The 18,582-nt window shown below is 42.4% G+C and overlaps 1 protein-coding gene across 3 annotated transcripts in view; it reads left to right on the plus strand.

Annotated features, from left to right (window-relative positions):
- The window catches only part of GRIP1 (glutamate receptor interacting protein 1), a 687,426-nt gene that overhangs the window by 630,596 nt on the left and 38,248 nt on the right, over nt 1-18,582 (plus strand). For all 3 annotated transcript variants that reach the window (XM_019952473.3, XM_019952475.3, XM_073788409.1), the window contains 3 exons: nt 7,393-7,537; nt 10,155-10,294; nt 10,464-10,655. In XM_019952473.3, coding sequence (XP_019808032.1) covers nt 7,393-7,537; nt 10,155-10,294; nt 10,464-10,655 — 477 coding nt within the window. The remainder of the gene's footprint in view (nt 1-7,392; nt 7,538-10,154; nt 10,295-10,463; nt 10,656-18,582) is intronic.

The raw sequence follows: 18,582 nt of genomic DNA on the forward strand, positions 1-18,582 counted from the left end.
AGAAGCCAATGAGGAGCCATTAAAAGACAAAAAGCAGGGGAACGAGGCCAGGGTATTTGGTCTGTGACCACTGGTTGCGGTCACTTACTGAAGTAATGAAGAGGCATTCAAGAGAGTCTGCATTAACTCTGTTTCTAGCGCTGGCTGGGGGAAGCAGTAAAATAAAATGACCAAGAACACTAGGCTGACTTCACAACTGACAAGCTGGGAAACTTCGGAAAATTAACTTCTCTGGGCACCAGTGCCCTCATCCGCAATGTCCATTGAATGCGTCCTGAACGCGGCAGTTTTAAGGATCAAAGGAGGCAATATATTGATATTTTAGCGCTCAGCGACAATGAATGGCACCAAGTAAGGCCCAGTGAATGCAGACTATCAACAGCCATTATTAGGATGCTTTTAAAATTAATTTTAGGGCTTCCCTGGTGGCGCAGTGGTTGAGAGTCCGCTTGCCGATGCAGGGGACACGGGTTCGTGCCCCGGTTCGGGAAGATTCCACATGCCGCGGAGCGGTTGGGCCCATGAGCCATGGCCGCTGAGCCTGCGCGTCCAGAGCCTGTGCTCTGCGACAGGAGAGGCCACAGCAGTGAGAGGCCCGCGTACCACAAAAAAAAAATAAAATAAATAAAATTAATTTTAGCTTTATTTTACTATGGCCAAATCTTTTGGAACACCTGGGATTGTAGGGAAACCCCCACCCCCCATATTCAGTGGCCATTCTCTCTAGAGGAGCTTGTACATCTGTCATCTTTCGTTACCACGGGAACATAAATCGAGTACAGCCAGTCGGTGCTTGTCTGGGTCCAAGCCTCTAGAACCATGGCTGTTACCTAATCCCCAGGCCCTCAGAGATGCAAGTAAGATCTATTGCTTGAAATAAGATCTTGACTGCATCTAGATCCAACGTAGCTGAAGAGGGGAGGGTTTGGAGATCTGAGAAAGAACCCTGAAGCAAAGGAGAGAATTTGGGGGAATTGTGGGAAGAAATACACGGAAGCTTCCAAATCTGTCCCAAATAATTTCTAAGGGTCCGCTTTGTATCACTGCCTTTGTGCCAGTCAGATATACGGACGCTAATGGCCTCTCTCTTGATTTAGAGCCCCTTGCTTCTAATACGTAGCATGTTTGTAGAGACTAAAAATTCAGTATTTTCCCTTCACCGGCTCTGATCTGCGTTGAGAAACATTTCCAGGCGGCAACTTGTCCCATCGGAAGCAAATTACCTTTTCACAATTTCAAATAGTCTTAGCAAATATAGCCTTATTAGTACCAGTTAAATCATCTGCCCTTCAAAGATTTGGGCTTTCATCTTTTTTTTTTTTTTTCACTTCATCAGTGTTAAGCCGGCTAAGTAATTTGCAGCAGCTTTTTCCCCCTCAAATCTAGGTTGAAGTAGCAGAAGTGCCCCATCGAAGCAACCAGGAATGATCCTGGCTGTGCGAAGAACAGTGATAGGGGTTGTTTTGGCAAGAGGCTGGCTGCAAGAAGAAACTCTGATAGATTTTTTTTTTAAAGTACTCTTCCCTTTTTTCTGCTTTATCTCAAAGTAGTAATGATTTTCAAACTCAAGTCAGCATCACAGTCACCCAGAGGGCTTGTTAAAACACTGGTGACTGGGCTCTTCCTCCAGAGTTTCAGATTCCTACGGGTCTGGGATAGAGCTGAGAATTGGTATTTCTAACAAGTTCTCAGATACTGCTAAAATTTCTCATCCCACAACTACACTTGAAGAAACACTGTCACAAGGCAACCTAATTTGGAGACTTATAAATGATCACTTACATAAGGAAATTCAAATTCTACTCTTAAACACTCAGCAACTCCTTGGAACATGACTTTGGTAAGGCCAGTAAGGTTGGCCTTACTGGCACAACAGTAAGGCAGTTGTGGAGAGTATTGTTCTAAATGGTTCATTTTCTCAGGTCTGTCCACCTCCAAGAAATGTAGCCATACTCTGTGAAATGAATTCCATCACTCTTAGTTGAAGTGAACGTTGACTGACCTGTACATTTATGCATTCCAAAGACCCTCTCCCAAATCCAAGCCTCCCAAATCCAAGCCTCCCAAATCCAGCTGCCATTATGGAGTCAAGCCAGATAGAGTTCATTTTGTTAAATAGGCGGCACTCAAGAAGCCTGAAAATGGGCTTCCCTGGTGGCGCAGTGGTTGAGAGTCCGCCTGCCAATGCGGGGGACACGGGTTCGTGACCCGGTCCGGGAAGATCCCACATGCCGTGGAGTGGCTGGGCCCATGAGCCATGGCTGCTGAGCCTGCGCGTCAGGAGCCTGTGCTCTGCAACGGGAGAGGCCACGACGGTGAGAAGCCCACGTACCGGAAAAAAAAAAAAAAAAGCTTGAAAATAACATTGCAGATGAGTAATGCTGCAATTTTGCATCTGTTCCATGATCCCATTAATTTCCTTAACTAGAGCTGAGCAGAACAAACAAATTGTCTGGCCCCTTTCACCTCTTTTGCTAATAGTGGTAAACCTTCTGTTGTGATATAGAAGCTGTTTATAATATCATTAAGATCTGTTTAGGCTCATTTTGCAACTTCCTGGTGACCCTGCATTCTTCCTTCTCAGAAAGTTTCTGTTCTCGTTCAACACTCCAGTTGCTCCTTTCTAAGCTGGACCAGCCTCAAGGAGACAGCGTCTTGGAGTGCTTCCACCTCCAAAATGGTCTGAGCGTAAATGACAGTTATCACCTTCCTCCCAAGCTGCAGGGCCTTACAGCTGCCAGTTGGGCCGACGCCCGAGAAGGCAGATGGATTTGGAAGTGCAGCCTGCAGCTAACTCAGGCAGCCCAGGCTTTATTCTCACTCTTTGAATGAGGCTGATTGGGTCTGCATCACCTTGGAGAAGGAATCTAGACCTTGGAGTAGCCGGAGGGGTGACTCACAAAGCTAGGACCCAGTGACTGCCTGCTAACAGGCATTTATCCTTTCGCTCATTTGTTTAGGCATTTACTGGAGTCTCCTTGGTGCCAGGCATAGTTCTAGGCTCTGGGCACGTGAATATAAAAAATCGTAATTTTCAAGGTGATCCTGTTCTAATTAAGGAGACACATAGAGCGAAAAGCATATAAACTAGACCATGCATTCCAGATGGGGGCAAAAATTGGTTCTCAGGTATAAGGGAAAAGAACCTGAAAAAAATAGATACATATGTATGTATAACTGAATCACTTGGCTGTACACCTGAAACTAACACAACATTGTAAATCGACTCCGCTTCAATTAAAAAAAATAAAATTTGGTTCTCAGGGAGCAAAGAATCTTAGATACTACGTTACAGTAGTTTGTGACCCTCCAAGCTCAACCCTACCCGACTGACTCTTATTCCCTCGTATTTAATTTCTCTCATTAGGGAGAATTTAAATTTAATTTTTCTCCTTGATGGGAGGAGAGGAGGCAATAATTTTTTTTTAAAGAAGTTGAGAAACACTAGAAAAATACACAGGAGCTGTAGGATCTCATAGGAAAGGTCTCTAGTCTCAGCTGAGGAGCCAGGAAGGCTTCCAGAGATATAAGACATCTGAGCCAAGTTTTAAAGGAAGAGTAGAGATTCTCCGGCAGAGGAAAGACGTCTGCTTCCAGGGAGTAACATGTGCAAGGTTAGAGATGTGAACAAAGTGTCTTTAAATGGACCACAGGTCGTTCAGTGGGGAGAGAATTAGATTGGATTGGGATGGGAAAGGATAGTGGAAGACAGAGGCTCCAGCCCTGTTCATGCCAAGGGGTTGCCCTTTATTCTTCAGAAATCTGGGACCTGACGGAAAGCTTCAAGGAAGAGAGTGACATGTTCAGATTTATGCTTTCAGAATATTCTGGGAAGAAAAGAGACGGAATTCAGCGTTGGCAAGACTGGTGAAAATAGATGTGGGAGAGAGGGACAAAGTCTGGATCCGAAGTAGGAAAACAATTTAGGAAGAGACCATTGCTGTGAACAACTGGGCAGAGCTGACATGGGGCCTCCTCAAGAGCACATGGCAGTAGGATGCTTTGGGAACCCTGCCTGGTGGGCAGATGGGTCGTGGGGTCTGGACAAGACAGTGTACAGGCAGCCATCGTCAGCTAAGAGAGTACGGAAGCCAAACTAATTAAATGTGTCTTTACTCAAGGCATCCACATAGGGTTTTCTAAGGGAATTAATATTTTTTCTTTTTAAAAAATTACTATGAAAATATATTTAAAAATAGAGAAAGATGGTGTAATGAACCAGCCCACATCACCTAGCATCAACAGTTAGCAACTTAGAATCAGTCTTGCTTCAGATCTACTCCCACCCTAATTTCCGCACCCCACCCACACACTGAATTATTCTGAAGAAATTCCAGACATCATATCATTGCATCTTGCAAATATTATTAATGTATCCCTAAACAATACTCTTATAAAAGACTTCTAAAGTACATAACTAAATATCATCACAATTTTAAATATTAGCAATAATTCTTTTTTAAAATTTATTTACTTATTTATTTATTTGTTTGTTTGTTTATTTTTGGCTGCATTGGGTCTTTGTTGCCGCACGTGGGCTTTCTCTAGTTGCGGCGAGCCGGGGCTACTCCTCGCTGCAGTGCACAGGCTTCTCATTGCGGTGGCTTCTCTTGTTGCGGAGCATGGGCTCTAGGTGTGTGGGCTTCAGTAGTTGTGGCTCTCGGGCTCTAGAGCACAGGCTCAGTAGTTGTGGGCACAGGCTTAGTTGCTCTGCGGCATGTGGGATCTTCCTGGACCAGGGCTCAAATCCGTGTCCCCTGCATTGGCAGGTGGATTCTTAACTGTGCCACCAGGGAAGCCCCAAAATATTAGCAGTAATTCTTAATCTCCTCAAATATGTACTCAATGTTCCCATCTCCCTGGTTTTCATATACATGGGTAGACAGGTTTTTAAAACACAGTTGGTTTGAATTAGGATCCAAAAAGAAGTATTCATTGCTTTTGGTTGTAACATCTCTTAAATTTACCCATTCTCATTTTTGTTTCCAAGTTCTTTATTTGTTGAAGGAATCAGAAATCAACTACATTTTTGTCATAATCTAAATATAGCATCACTTCTTCATTAATATACAGCCATTTTCTTGGTTTGCATCTCACCACTATTTAAACTCATTGAGTCCCTAACAATTGCCTTTTGTTATTGGGACGCCTCAGCTGCCTAATTTAAAATGTTCCTACATAAAGTGGCCTGAAACCATCCTAAACCAGTTTACTCCATTCTGGCGTTATTTTGTCATCTTAGGGGCAAGTTGCAAAACTGTCCAGAAATAACACAGGGCACTCACTCTGGGTTACCTGAAGGATGAGCTAGCTGGAACCAATTTCTCCCCCTTCTCCTGGTGAATGGGACTGCACCCCAGCTCACCTACCTATGGGCCAATGGTTGTTTTCATCTAGACTAAAGTTTCCACTGAAGCTTCCCACAGGTTCCTGGATTCTGGGCAGCTGGGTTCCATGTACTTGGTAACTGCCATTTCCCACAACTCCCGTAAAGAGCTGATGGCCACATCCAGAATGCTTGGTACCCATTGACAAGGCAGTGCTCACACTTAGGGCAATAAAAGGGCAGGGTCTTCCCACTGGCGCACACACCCACGCTGAATGGCCAGTAGAGTGCCCAGCGGTAACTAACACTTAACTATATCAAGGTTTACTAATCAAATGACTCACCTAGAATTTTATGCAGAATATAGTTGGTGGCACAGACTGCAAAATACGTGTCATCTGTCCTGTAATACCCTATTCATTTATGTCAACGCCAGTTCTGACAGGTGATGATCTATCACAGTGTAGAAAAAGTTAGACTTTTGACTGTCCCTCCATTTTGGGTTACTCTGCATCCTGGCGCTTCTCTCAGCAGCTGCTTGGCAGCCCGTCACCAGCCTGTTGACCACAACTAAAGTAGAACCCTGAAAGAAGTGTGTAAACCATGAAACAGAGCCGTCGAAGCCTTGATGTGGAGGATTCTCAGCTGCCAGTATAAATTTAAGTCTAATGTTGAAGATGTTTATACCCTAGGATGTTGATTGAAGCATTCCAGTGTGTGGTAGATGGTCTTTGTTCTCTATGTACGGAGCTTCTTCTTCCTCCACTGAGGGAGTGGAGGCAATGGGTACGTCCCAGAGCTCCCAATCTGTGGCCAGAAGTGAAGTAAGTGCTGGCAGGAAAGGACACATCGCTTCCTACATTTCTCTATAGACATTTCATTTTATATTCATTATAATTCTTCGCCGCACACACAGATCATTGAATTGTTAATTCAAGCTTTTCTATTCCTCCTTAGTTTAGGGTCTCATATCATAAATGAACAGCTGCTCATTGCAGAAATGTGACTCTATTAATGCTTCTCCGGGATACAGCCTGACTATAAAAACTGACTGTTTTGTTCAAGTATCTACTGGACCATTTCATTGTATCCTTAGGTACAGCAGTGAACAACTCCTTAACCACTCACAGCTCCCAGGCCCAAGGAATAAAGCAAGAAATGCTCAAGAACTTTCAGCATGTCATAAGCAAATAAAACCCTTTGAATTCTGAGACTGCATATTTGCAACTTTGATGCAGTCAAAATACCCAGCCATGCGAAAGGTGTCCCATGACATCTTTCAAGCCAATGCTTAAGCAGACCACACTCACAAATGTTTTCCTTCATAGGAACATTAAATGGTGAAACTTAGCTCACGAGAGTGTGGCAACCTGGCATGTGCTACTGAAATGTAACTTACGTGGCTCCTAGTCTCAAGAACAGCGGAGAGATAATGATTCAAACGTCTGTTTTACTATCTGTGTATTTGTGAATAAGATTCACAGATTTTGTGAATAAGGTTCACATTTTAAGACACAGAGGAGCAATAGGTAAGGGATTCCAGATTTCCAAGCCCCACTTGACCATGCATATATTAAAGTTTGCTCCAACCGTGAGTTAAATCAACTTTTCTATATTGAGAGCTAGCTTGCCTGTAAAGCCTGAAAATAGGAATTGCGGAGCCCAGTCTCTGTTTACTGCGTGACTCTCTCCACCCATATCGCCTCCTCAGCGGTGTGTTCAGTCCACGGATATTCGTGGCACACTCACAAAATGCTGGGCAAGCACTGTGCTAGGCAGGGACATTGTCTAAAGGGCCCGCAGTGCCGGCTGGGAAGCTCGCTCACAGGTTTAAAACATAAGTCCTCAGGCAGAGAACCCCTTCCCTGACACTGATAACAACTACATCCCTGTATTAGAATGGTATATCCTACTGAGGAAATGCTACTTCCCAAAATAATTATTTTCTGAGACACAGTGCTTTGATGATGATGTTTTGAATTTCTTGTTTTATGTGTGAATATATGTGTCTTTTTACTCTGCTTCTTCCGAAGAAACCAATTACGACTCGTTGGCATTTATTGCAGATGAGCAAGAAAGTTCCGGAGCAATTATTTACACCGTGGAGCTGAAGCGCTACGGGGGGCCCCTTGGCATCACGATTTCAGGAACTGAAGAGCCTTTTGATCCTATAATCATTTCAAGCCTCACCAAAGGAGGGTTAGCTGAAAGGTAACATTCGAAGCAACTTCTGCAATCACCTGTCTGAAATGGGTTTCCTTCCTCACAGCCACGTAAAAACATGCTCCCCTCTCCTGCTTGGTTATCTGTTGACTTTTTCAACTCTGCACAAAGGATTGATTTTAGAGCTTGAAAACTCTCAGGCAGAGCTCTGACTTGATTTTGAGGGGCATGTTATAGGCAGTTGAAAGTGTCCCGGGCTTAGCATTGATATTAGTCTCCAGAAATGTGTAAACCGACCACAATTGACTAGAGGTAAATTTATATTGTGTCCATTTTGAAAAGAGGAGACTAAAAGTTCAAGGAGGTTAAAAGGCTTGTCCAATTCAATTCAGCAAACATTTCCTGAGCCTCTGTTACCTGACAGGTACCGGGCTTAGCGGCTGAGAGGGTGACAGAAGCTTCGTCTTCAAAGATTTCAGGAAACAGTGCAGTGACTTAATAACATCTTGAAATTTGGAATGCCCATTTGTTCCTTCGGCAATTTGTCTCCATTGGCATGCACCCCACCCCCATTTTACTGTATTTCTTTCCAAGACACGTTGTAGGACATATTCCAAACCCCATAACCTGATCTGTCCTCCAGTAACCTAGCTCAGGAGTGCACACACACTGTTCGTGCTGACACTTGAAGACACTGGTTTGCAAAACAGAGATATAGCATCACAGAATTTTGGAGCTGCAAGGTACCTTAGAAATCAGCTCATCCAACATCCTCATCTGTCAGGTGAGGGCAGCGAGGCAGCTCAAAAAAGGCTGCCCTGTTGGAGTTTCGTATTCTGATATTAACAGAGACACCTACGATACGGTATGCTTCAGGTGTCCCCCTGTCCTAGGTTTCTCTGTTAGACAATGAGGAAAAGGATACTATTGATCTGATTCAGCAACCTCCTGGTCAAGTGTTCTATGGCTTACAGCACGGCTCTTTCATAAACTGGAGACTGTTGGTTTTTTTGGCCGTGCCGTCACACAGTTGTGGGATCTTAGTTCCCCGACCAGGGATTGAACCCAGGCCACGTTAGTGAAAGCACCGAGTCCTAACCACTGGACCTCCAGGGCACTCCCTGGAGACTCTTCATGGAAGAATGAATTGATCTCTCTCTCTTTTTTTTTTTTTTTAAAGGAAAAAAAATTCCTTGAGAGTAGATGCATCGGTAGACTTGTTAGGCAGCCCCTCATAATCTGTGTGACCCAGTTTCACCTCCGTGGCCCCACTTGCTGCTGCCCAGCACCGCTGCCCACCGACCCCAAAGCAACCTGGGGTCGGACCACTCAGTCACAAGCAGGCTGTGAGCTGGGCTTCCTTCACTCAGGATATTTCAAGTGAGCCAGCACCCCAGAGGCTAGCATATGGGATTCCCACTCTACATCCTTCAACCCAGGTGGAGAGATCTGAGTGTTTAAACCTTTCCTGAGTTTGACTGCTGTGAGTCTGCTCCTCCCCCATCCTGTGCTTTCAAACAAAGATAGATATGGTGCACATCAGAATCGTAAATTCCAGTCTGCTGGTTCAGAATCGGGTGAGAATGGGACGAGAAGGGAAAAGATCAAAGGTTTATCTATTGCTCAATACATTAATTTTCTTTTTCCACATTTCAAGCAGGATGTTAAGCCCTTTTACATGTGTTTTCCTATTTAGCCCTCAGAGCTTCCCTGTGAGATGGCTATCCCCATTCTAGTGATGAGGAAACTGACACCTAGAGAGGTGAAAATAAGGTACCCAGGTCACACAGCTGGTAGGTGACAGAGTTGGATTCAAATTGATTCCTGGGACTTCCCTGGCGGTCCAGTAGTTAGGACTCCACGCTTCCACTGCAGGGGACACAGGCTCGATCCCTGGTCGGGGAACTGAGCTCCTGCAAGTCGCGCAATGCGGCAAAAAAAAAAAAAAAAAAAAAAAAAACTGATTCCTGAGTTCAGCCTTTTTCAATTCTTGGAATCACCACTGGGGGGTGGCGGGGGGCCTGCCACACCAGGGTCTTGTGTCTAAACCTTGCTTCTGGTAAGCTGGGATGCTGACTGATTGTGTTCAACACTTCTAAGTCTGTAGAAAGGACTGCTCCATGCTAAACATCACTACAGTGATTGTCCCACTTCGCTCGTTTCCTTGGGATTTTTAAGAGGGTTATCAAATGACTCAGCTTTCCTGGAATTTAAACAGCCCACAAGTCCATTTTAAATAGTAATTAAAACATTTTTTCTGATTTTATTTGAAACTAAAAAGTAATTCACAACAGACGCAGTTATCTTGTAACATTGCTCAGGAGAAGGCAAGGAGTGACTTCTAGAGACCCTTGCCAACTCTCTTTTTTTTTTTTTTTTTTTTTTGCGGTATGCGAGCCTCTCACTGCTGTGGCCTCTCCCGCTGCGGAGCACAGGCTCAGCGGCCATGGCTCATGGGCCCAGCCGCTCTGCGGCATGTGGGATCTTCCTGGACCAGGGCACGAACCCGTGTCCCCTGCATTGGCAGGCGGACTCTCAACCACTGCGCCACCAGGGAAGCCCTCAAGTCTTTATTATTATGAATAAACAAAGTATATCAGGGAATTTCTATTCAGTAGCATTCAGGGATTATTTCTACCTTTCCTATAATTATTTGGTGTTTCAGAACTGGCGCGATCCACATAGGAGACCGAATCCTAGCCATCAATAGCAGCAGCTTGAAAGGGAAGCCTCTGAGTGAAGCCATCCATTTGTTACAGATGGCAGGAGAGACTGTCACCTTGAAAATTAAGAAGCAGACAGATGGTGAGTGGGTTGAAAGCCACAATTAAGGATTTGCAGTGCATTTCCTTCCCTTAAAGAATGTGCAAATGTCTACGTGTTTGTTTCTCGGGAAATACACAGCCAAGGAGTGTTGGCATATCTTTGTATTTAAATTTTCTGTAGTACTTAAGCTCCTTTTCTGTCTTTAAAGCCCAGTCAGCATCAAGTCCCAAGAAGTTCCCCATTGCCAGCCACCTGAGTGACCTGGGAGATGTGGAGGACCCGTCTCCAGCACAGAAGCCAGGCAAACTCACCGATACGTACCCCTCCACTGTGCCCAGCGTGGACAGTGCCGTGGACTCGTGGGATGGTTCAGGAATAGAAGGCAGCTACGGGAATCAAGGTATGTCCTAGCCGTGGGGTACAGGAAATTTGTCATTGGTGAAACTCAGGTTTCTCAAAGATCCACCTTCTGCTCCGTGAAAAGAGTATCTTTATTTGACTTGTGTCTGCATCAATGTAACCATAGTGAACACATTGAATATGGTGGGCTTTCATCTCCTCCTCCTTAATGCTAATAAGTTGTGAACATCTATCCAACACTAGCAGGGCCCCGTTAGACCTACTGCCGTCCAAGTGTTGGATCCAGAGCTTGTCCTTCGAGCACAGTTTAATATGAGGCAAACCACACAATAAATTGGGTCACTGAAGACCGGCCCCATTGTCTTACTTTTTTAGCAAGCTTTCCACAAAGATGGAATGAGGGACAGGGGATGTGCAAAGAGATGAGCCCAAAGATTTTTGACCCCATTTATTCCTGCCTCTTCCCGACTTTTCATGGAAACGTGTAGGGGTTTCCCCCAATGTGCATCATTAGAGAGTTGTAATCATAGTATATTAAAGTATATTGTAGTTCTTTCTTCACAAACATCATCTTCATGGGACGAAGTATAACCTATATGAAAAGGTAAACCTCACTAACACAATATAAACACCCAAAAAGTATTAGACTGAAGACAGAGTATAAACTAAATGCTTCTTTTAAAAATGTTTCCTTCTTAACGATACTTAGCATCGTTAAGATGAAGTGTGTCAAAAATTCTCTCTATTTCTCCTTATCTGAGCCCTTACCTTCTCTCTAACACCCTGTATAAATTCCAGCCTCCGAATCCCTTTTCTGCTGTTGGTTTAAGTCAGAGAAAAAAATACATAAACAGTTTGGAGAACATGTGTTCGGGCGGGAGGGTTGCTTTGTAATAACTTAGGTAACCACTTTTGAGGAGGGTCTGTATCCAGTTTGCCCTCTTCCTGGTTCTAGTTTTTTTCTCTCAGCTGCCTCTGCCTATGTCACTTCCTGTTAAATCCCAAGAAGGATGGACAAAAATGAAAAGAAATGATATTTCAAAGTTATCAAGTCATTACCTGTTAGAGATGGTATTGGAGTTTGGTGGAGAAAATATTTTAGTTTTCTTTTTGTTGTTTTGATTTTTAAAAAAACAAGAAAATTTTATTTAATTTTTAAAGAAAATTCGATTTTACTGGTTTATTCTTATTCAAGACACTATATATTTTAACAGCTTTTTTGAGATATAATTTACATAACATAAAGTTCACTGTTTTAAATGCACAATTCAGTGTTTTCTTAGTATATGTACAGAGTTGTGCAACCATTACCATAATCTATTATAGAACATTTAGTGACCCCAAAAAGAAACACCATACACATTAGCACACACCCACCCTCTCCACCCAAACCCTAGGTAGCCACTAATCTACTTTCTGTCTCTATAGATTTGCCTATTCTGGACATTTCATGTAAGTGGAATCGTATAATATGTGGCCTTTTGTGACTGGCTTCTTTCACTTAGCATAATATTTTTAAGTTCATCCATGTTGCAGCATGTATCAGTACTTCATTTATTTTTATGGCTCAGTAATATTCCTTTGTATGAATAAACAGGTGGAGAAAATATTTTGAACACCCAAAAGAGGATTGGGACTTTCAATTTACCTGGCAAGTAATTCTTTCAAGTCTAAATACCTTGTGACAAGTTAGCTATGCCACCAAATAACAGCTATTTTTATTGCCAGGGAGCTGATAAACTCCCAGAGGACACTCTGGATAAAGGACCCAAGTCAAATTCTATGAGCGTAGACTGAGGTTTATTTCTTCATGTGTTTGTTTATTGTTTATTTACTAATGTGGGAACTTTTTTGTTACACAGATTTTGGTGAGCTATTGATTATAATGAGTTCTGCCCCAAGTGATATGTGAGAACTTAGCTACTCTATCCTCTTACGCAATAAGATCAGGCCCATGATTAGCACACTGAATATAAGGCCTATCCCTCGTTTATAAAAGATGAAGAAACATTTATTATTTATGAAGGATTTTGAAAATTTGAAATCCTAGACAGGGAATAGTAGTCATAATTATTGGTATGATAAATTTGGCATTTATAAATTAAAAATCATTATGAGTTTGAAGAGAGATTAGAGAGATATAGAGAAAATAGCAACTGGGATAGAACTGACATCCTCCAAGGTGATGAAAAATTGGTAATAATACCTTGTATTTGTAAAACTAGAGTTTACAAAGCACTTTTACATAACTCATCTCAAGTGATTCCCATAAGGAACACGGAAGCTGAAATCACAGGATTTCGGTATTGGGAGAGAATTTGAAGTCAGCTAGTCTGGCGTCCAGTGCAGCCCTTGATGTCCTGTCCAGCCTGGCTGCCCGCCGTCGTGCTGCATGGCCTAGAGCGCCCAGAGTGACAAGTTGCTGCCTAACTGCTAAGGCAGCTCTCCCCGCTCCCCGTACTTAGTTCTGACGGCTCAGAGTTCTCCCTTGTATTGAGCTGAGATCTGTCAGCCTGTAGCTTCTGCCTATTCTAGTTCTACCCTCAAGGTCATTCCGAAGTAAAGCCTCCTCGACACTTGACAACCCTTCAGCTGCTCAAAGACAGCTCTCATGCCTCTCTTGAGTCTTTCCTTCTCTAAGCAAAGTAGCCCCAGTTCCTTTCACTGTTCCTCACATAACTTACCTTTGAGTGTTTTTGTCATCCTAGGGGCCTCTCTTCTGAATACGTTCAAGTTTAACTCTATACAAGGGTAGCACTCAGAAAGGAAAGTCATACTATAGTATGGCAGCCCGGAGCCACTCAAGCCTGCCACCTTCATCATTGGAAATTGTAGAACCCATCAGTGCAGCCTACCTCACCGTAAGAATTTTGGTGGGGAAAAAAAAAAAGAATTTTGGTGGGCACGTCCTAGTCACTCATTGTGATCTTATTGTTTACCAATAAGATCAGCACACTCTCTCTACCATATCTCAAGAAGACTTTTACCTTTAAATCTATAATAGTTGCTCCATTCCCAGTAGGATGTTGTACCTCCGTCATGCTCATCTTCCTCCTTGGGCTAGGAATTCATGTCTCTGCAGCCATGTTCCTTATTGTTCTCTGCTTCTAGTCCAAAATGTCAAGCTTGCCCCATTCATTCATTAAGTAAATATGTAATGACTGGCACAATAAAAGCCAATATATGATGGGTATACAATGTTGGACAAAAGAGGTATGGTCCTTATTCTTGTGGAGGAGGTTACCCAGCTGAAGGGCCAGACAATTAACAAGTACCAACAGAATGAATTTTTACTTAGTTAATGAAAAGGGAAAAAGGATGGAGTAATCAAAGCTGGTGGAGAAAGAAGGACTGTGTTTCAAGAAGTCTCACAGTGGGATGACGCTCAGTTCTCTTGATGCACACTTTTTCTAGTCTGCTTCTGGGCCAGCTTCTTCCACCCCCCATTCTCTTGACTCTTACACTATTCATGCCTCTCTGCCTTAACAAGAGCTTATGCTTTTGGCCGCCTTGTCTTATTTATTCCTCCTTCAGACTCTCAGAAAACCCTATGATTGCTTTCCTTAGAGTTTGCAAAGGTCAATCAGTACAAGAGGAGACTGACAGATTGATGGTACCTGGACTGTCACACTCGTGGACGGTGAGCCTCTTGTGACGTCTGTAACTCTTGACTCTTAAGTCAGGCAGTCTGATCCTGTCGTGTGTATTCTTTAGATAGTTCTCTCTTTTGCGTTTATTTTTTCTACTTTATTGAGGTGTAACTGACAAAATTATGTGTAGTTAAAGTATACAATGTAATAAGATTTGGTATACATATATATTGTGAAATGATTACCACCAAGTTGATTACCACATCTCTCACCTCGCATAGTTACCATTTATGTGTGTGTGTGTTTGGTGAGAAGGCTTAATGTCTCCTTTCTTAGCATCATGTGTACAATACAGTACTGGTAACTATCATCACCAGGCTGTGCATTACATCCCCAGAACTTATTCATCTTATAAATGAAAGTTTGCGCCCTTAGACCCACATCTCTCACATCCTGCTCCCCAGCCCCTGGCAACCACATACTACTCTCTGTTTCTATGAGTCTGACTTTATTTTTAGGTTCCACAGATAAGTGAGCTCACATAGTATTTGTCTTTTTCTCTCTGGCTTATTTTAGCATTATGTCCTCCAGGTTCATCCATGTTGTTGCAAATGACAGGATTTCCTTCATTTTTATGGCTAAAGCATTTCCCTTGTATATATACATATATCCCACACTTTATACATTCATCCATTGGCAGACACTTAGGTTGTTTCCATACCTTGGCTATCGTGAATAATGATCCAGTGACATAGGAGTAAAGCCATCTCTTCAATACAGATTTTATTTCCTTCGGATCCTTTTTGAGGTCATTATGATCATTGGTATTCTCTCAGAAAAAAGAAAACAACTCCATTTCATCCAGGTTTTCAAATATATTTGCATATAATTATATAATCGCTTATTTGATTCTTGTAATTTTCTTGGTTTCTATAATTATATCCCAAGTATGGTTCTATATTTAATGTATTTGCCCTTTTTTTTTTATAAAGAACCGACTCTTGCATTTATTTAATTCCATTCTGATTTTTTAAAATAAATTTTTGCTTTTAATTTGATTAACTTTGTTTTTCTTAGATTTTGTTCTGTTTATGACTTGAATGCATAATTCATTTATTTCCATTCTTCCTTATAGTTTTCATAAAAGGTGATGGTGAATGATCAAAAAGACACCAACATGTACAGAGTCCAGCTTTCCTTGAACGTAGTTAGGTAACACAACATAGTACGTACAAAGAGTAGCACAGAGCAGGAGACTCAGCAGGAATTTCTCCATTGGGGGAGGGTTATTTTTCTCTTCCATTTCTTTTCTGATCTCTACAAGCTCATGTTTTGTCTCCTTCTTTGATTTTGCCTTGCCCAGTTTTCCTTGAGCTCTCATATCTCTGATCTCTTGTTTTATAGAGATGTGTATTTTTTTAATTTTGTTGTGATATATTTGGTCATCTTCATCATTTGCTCCATGGCAGTCTTTTTCTCATGAGTATCCTTCATCTGTTATGGCTTTGTTTTTCTGTGCCTTCTCTCCTTTGTTTAAATATTAACTTGGTATATGTCTTATGCCAGTTACTTTTAAATTACTGCTTACGTTTAAATGAGATGACTTTTTCCTAAATTGGAAGGGCGCAAAATTTACCCCCAGTTCACGGCACCTGTGATGAGTGCATTCTTCCTCAGCCAGCAGAGGGCAGCAACTGCAGGCTGCCACCAATGTAGAATTCCTCTCTGCCAGCCTGGCTCACTGGGAGATTGCTTCATGCAGTCTGTGGCATGTCTGGAGGTACCTCTCAGCCCACCTCTCTGGCTTTTCCCTGGTGCCAAACCGGCTCTAGGGCGCTTCCTGCCACCAGTCAATGCAATCCATTCTAGTGTTCCAAACAAAGCGTTCGTTATTGTTTTGCCTATGCCGTGGCCCCTGCTTTGGAGGACTGGGCCTTCTCCATCATCTCTGGTCAGAGGTGTCTCCTCTTGGCGTCTTAGCACCACACCCCGTTTGTCTTTCACGGGATTTGGTAACTTTCCCGTGTATTATGGTTCAATATTCTAGTTTTGCTGAAGATGGACTCTACATTCTGTTCTTTGTTTTGAGGTGATTTCTAAGAGAAAGCAGATCTATCTTTGCTCTGCCATTTTGAAACCACAGTCTCCTCTAAATGCATTGAATATTTCTTGGCAACAACAATTACAAATAGTTACACAAATGTATGATTTGATTTTCTCATTTTTAGCAAAATTGGGGCTTTAGGAAATAAATTTGGCAGGAAATTATCTGGCTCGCTCTCCTGTGCTAAAATTGGCTTTCAAAAATAAAAGTAACGGCAGGAGCTATAATCCCAAAATTGTAGAGTTGAAGATTGATTTTCAAAACCGTTCTCTGGATTTAAACTTTATGAATAAGAACCAGCATCACTTTTCTAAATTAATAGTGAATGTGAATTAAGAGCTACACATGGAAGATATTTATCTGCACCATATTGTGGTACTAAAAACAATATTGAGCATCCGAATTTTACAAATATCTGAGGTGTAGTTACCCTAAAAGTAAAAATTATTATACCAAGTGTCCATCAACTTTCAGAAGTAACTACATTTGTGAAGACTATTTTTTCATCATGCAACTGAACAAAAGTTAAACATTACTCTCAGTGAAAGGAATCTAGGCTGAATTTTATATCTTGTGTTAGTTTTCTTGGGCTGCTGTAACAAGATACCACAGACTAGTGGCTTCAACAACAGAAATTGATTTTCTCACTGTTTGGGAGGCTAGAAGTCCTTGATCAGGTGTTGGCAGATTTCGTTTCTTCTGAAGCCCCTCTCTCCTTGGTCTGCAGATGGCCACCTTCTCACTGTGTCCTCACATGGCCTTTCTTCTGTGTACCCGCATCCCTGGTGTTTTGTGTGTATCCACATTTCCTCTTCTTATAAGAACACCCATCTGATGGGACCATAGCCCCACCCTTATGACCTCATTTAACTTTAATTACCTCTTTAAAAGCCCTATTTCCAAATAGAGTCGCATTGGGGGTTAGGGCATCAACTTATGAGTTGGGGGGTGACACAAGTCAATCCGTAACATCCCTCACATTATTATACAAAATATAAGACCAGATACTGAAACTGAGATGTGAAAGAAAGAAAGAAGGGAGGGAGGGAGGGAGAAAGGGAGAAAGGGAAAGGAGGGAGAAAAAAAGAAACATGAAAAGGTTTCCAGTTCTAAACAAGAAAAGTAACTACTTAGGAAAGACATTTTTTAATTACTTCTATCTTTCAATGTTTTAATCAATTTAGAATTTTAAATCTAGTTTACAGTATCATACCTGTTAATTTTATGTGCTTATTTACATCATCACTCAGTAAAAACAAAGTCTAATTATATTTCTGGCACCCGGGCTGCCTCATTTATTTTATTCTTTCCATGGCTTTTAAGTTTGACTCCTAGTGTAAAGGGATATTCCTCAGGGCCTGGCAACATCTTCTCAATTGTGGCAACCAACTTGCCTTTACCCAAACCTAATTTCCCTCAGATATTCCCTATTTTAAATTGCGCTGTCATCATCCACCTGCATCAGTTAGGGATTGGATTCACCTACTATAAAAGAAAATACAGAGGATGGTGTTTAAACAAGATAGAGGCTTATTTTTCTCCCGCTGTAGGGAAGAGCCTGAGGGGGCAGGTAGCCCCACTGTGTTATCACGACCCAGGCATCCTCCTACTTTCTACTAGCTTCACATCTCATGTCTCTTCATTCATTGCCATTGCCTTTTTACAAATCCTTCATCAGGTCTGAAATATTTACTTCCTCATTCATCTTACTTTGAGCATCTTACCATTCCACGTTACTATCAATGACCTTTAGAAAACCTAAATCAAACAATGCCACTCCCTTAAAAAAAAAAAAAAAAAACTCTTTTGATGGTTCTCTCTTGCTGTTGGATGAAGCCAAAGGTCCTTAGTTTAAAACACAGAGTTCTTTGTAATCCAGTCCCCAACTTCTTTTTTTTTTTTTTTTTTTTTGCGGTATGCGGGCCTCTCACTGTTGTGGCCTCTCCCGTTGTGGAGCACAGGCTCTGGACGTGCAGGCTCAGCGGCCATGGCTCACGGGCCCAGCCGCTCTGCGGCATGTGGGATCTTCCCGGACCGGGGCACGAACCCGTGTCCCCTGCATCGGCAGGTGGACTCTCAACCACTGCACCACCAGGGAAGCCCCAGTCCCCAACTGCTTTATCGATCTCATCTCCCGACACTTCCCCACAGTACCTTTTACTCCTCATCCTGAGCTTCTCACTCTTCTCTAAGCAAGCTTTGGTCTTTGGTACCTTGATAGCGCTAGGTGTTTTGATGTTAATCAGTCCCTGCCTTTATCAATTCTAAATCTG

Source organism: Tursiops truncatus, chromosome 11 (assembly GCF_011762595.2).
Source record: "Tursiops truncatus isolate mTurTru1 chromosome 11, mTurTru1.mat.Y, whole genome shotgun sequence".
In the NCBI taxonomy this organism is placed as follows: domain Eukaryota; kingdom Metazoa; phylum Chordata; class Mammalia; order Artiodactyla; family Delphinidae; genus Tursiops; species Tursiops truncatus.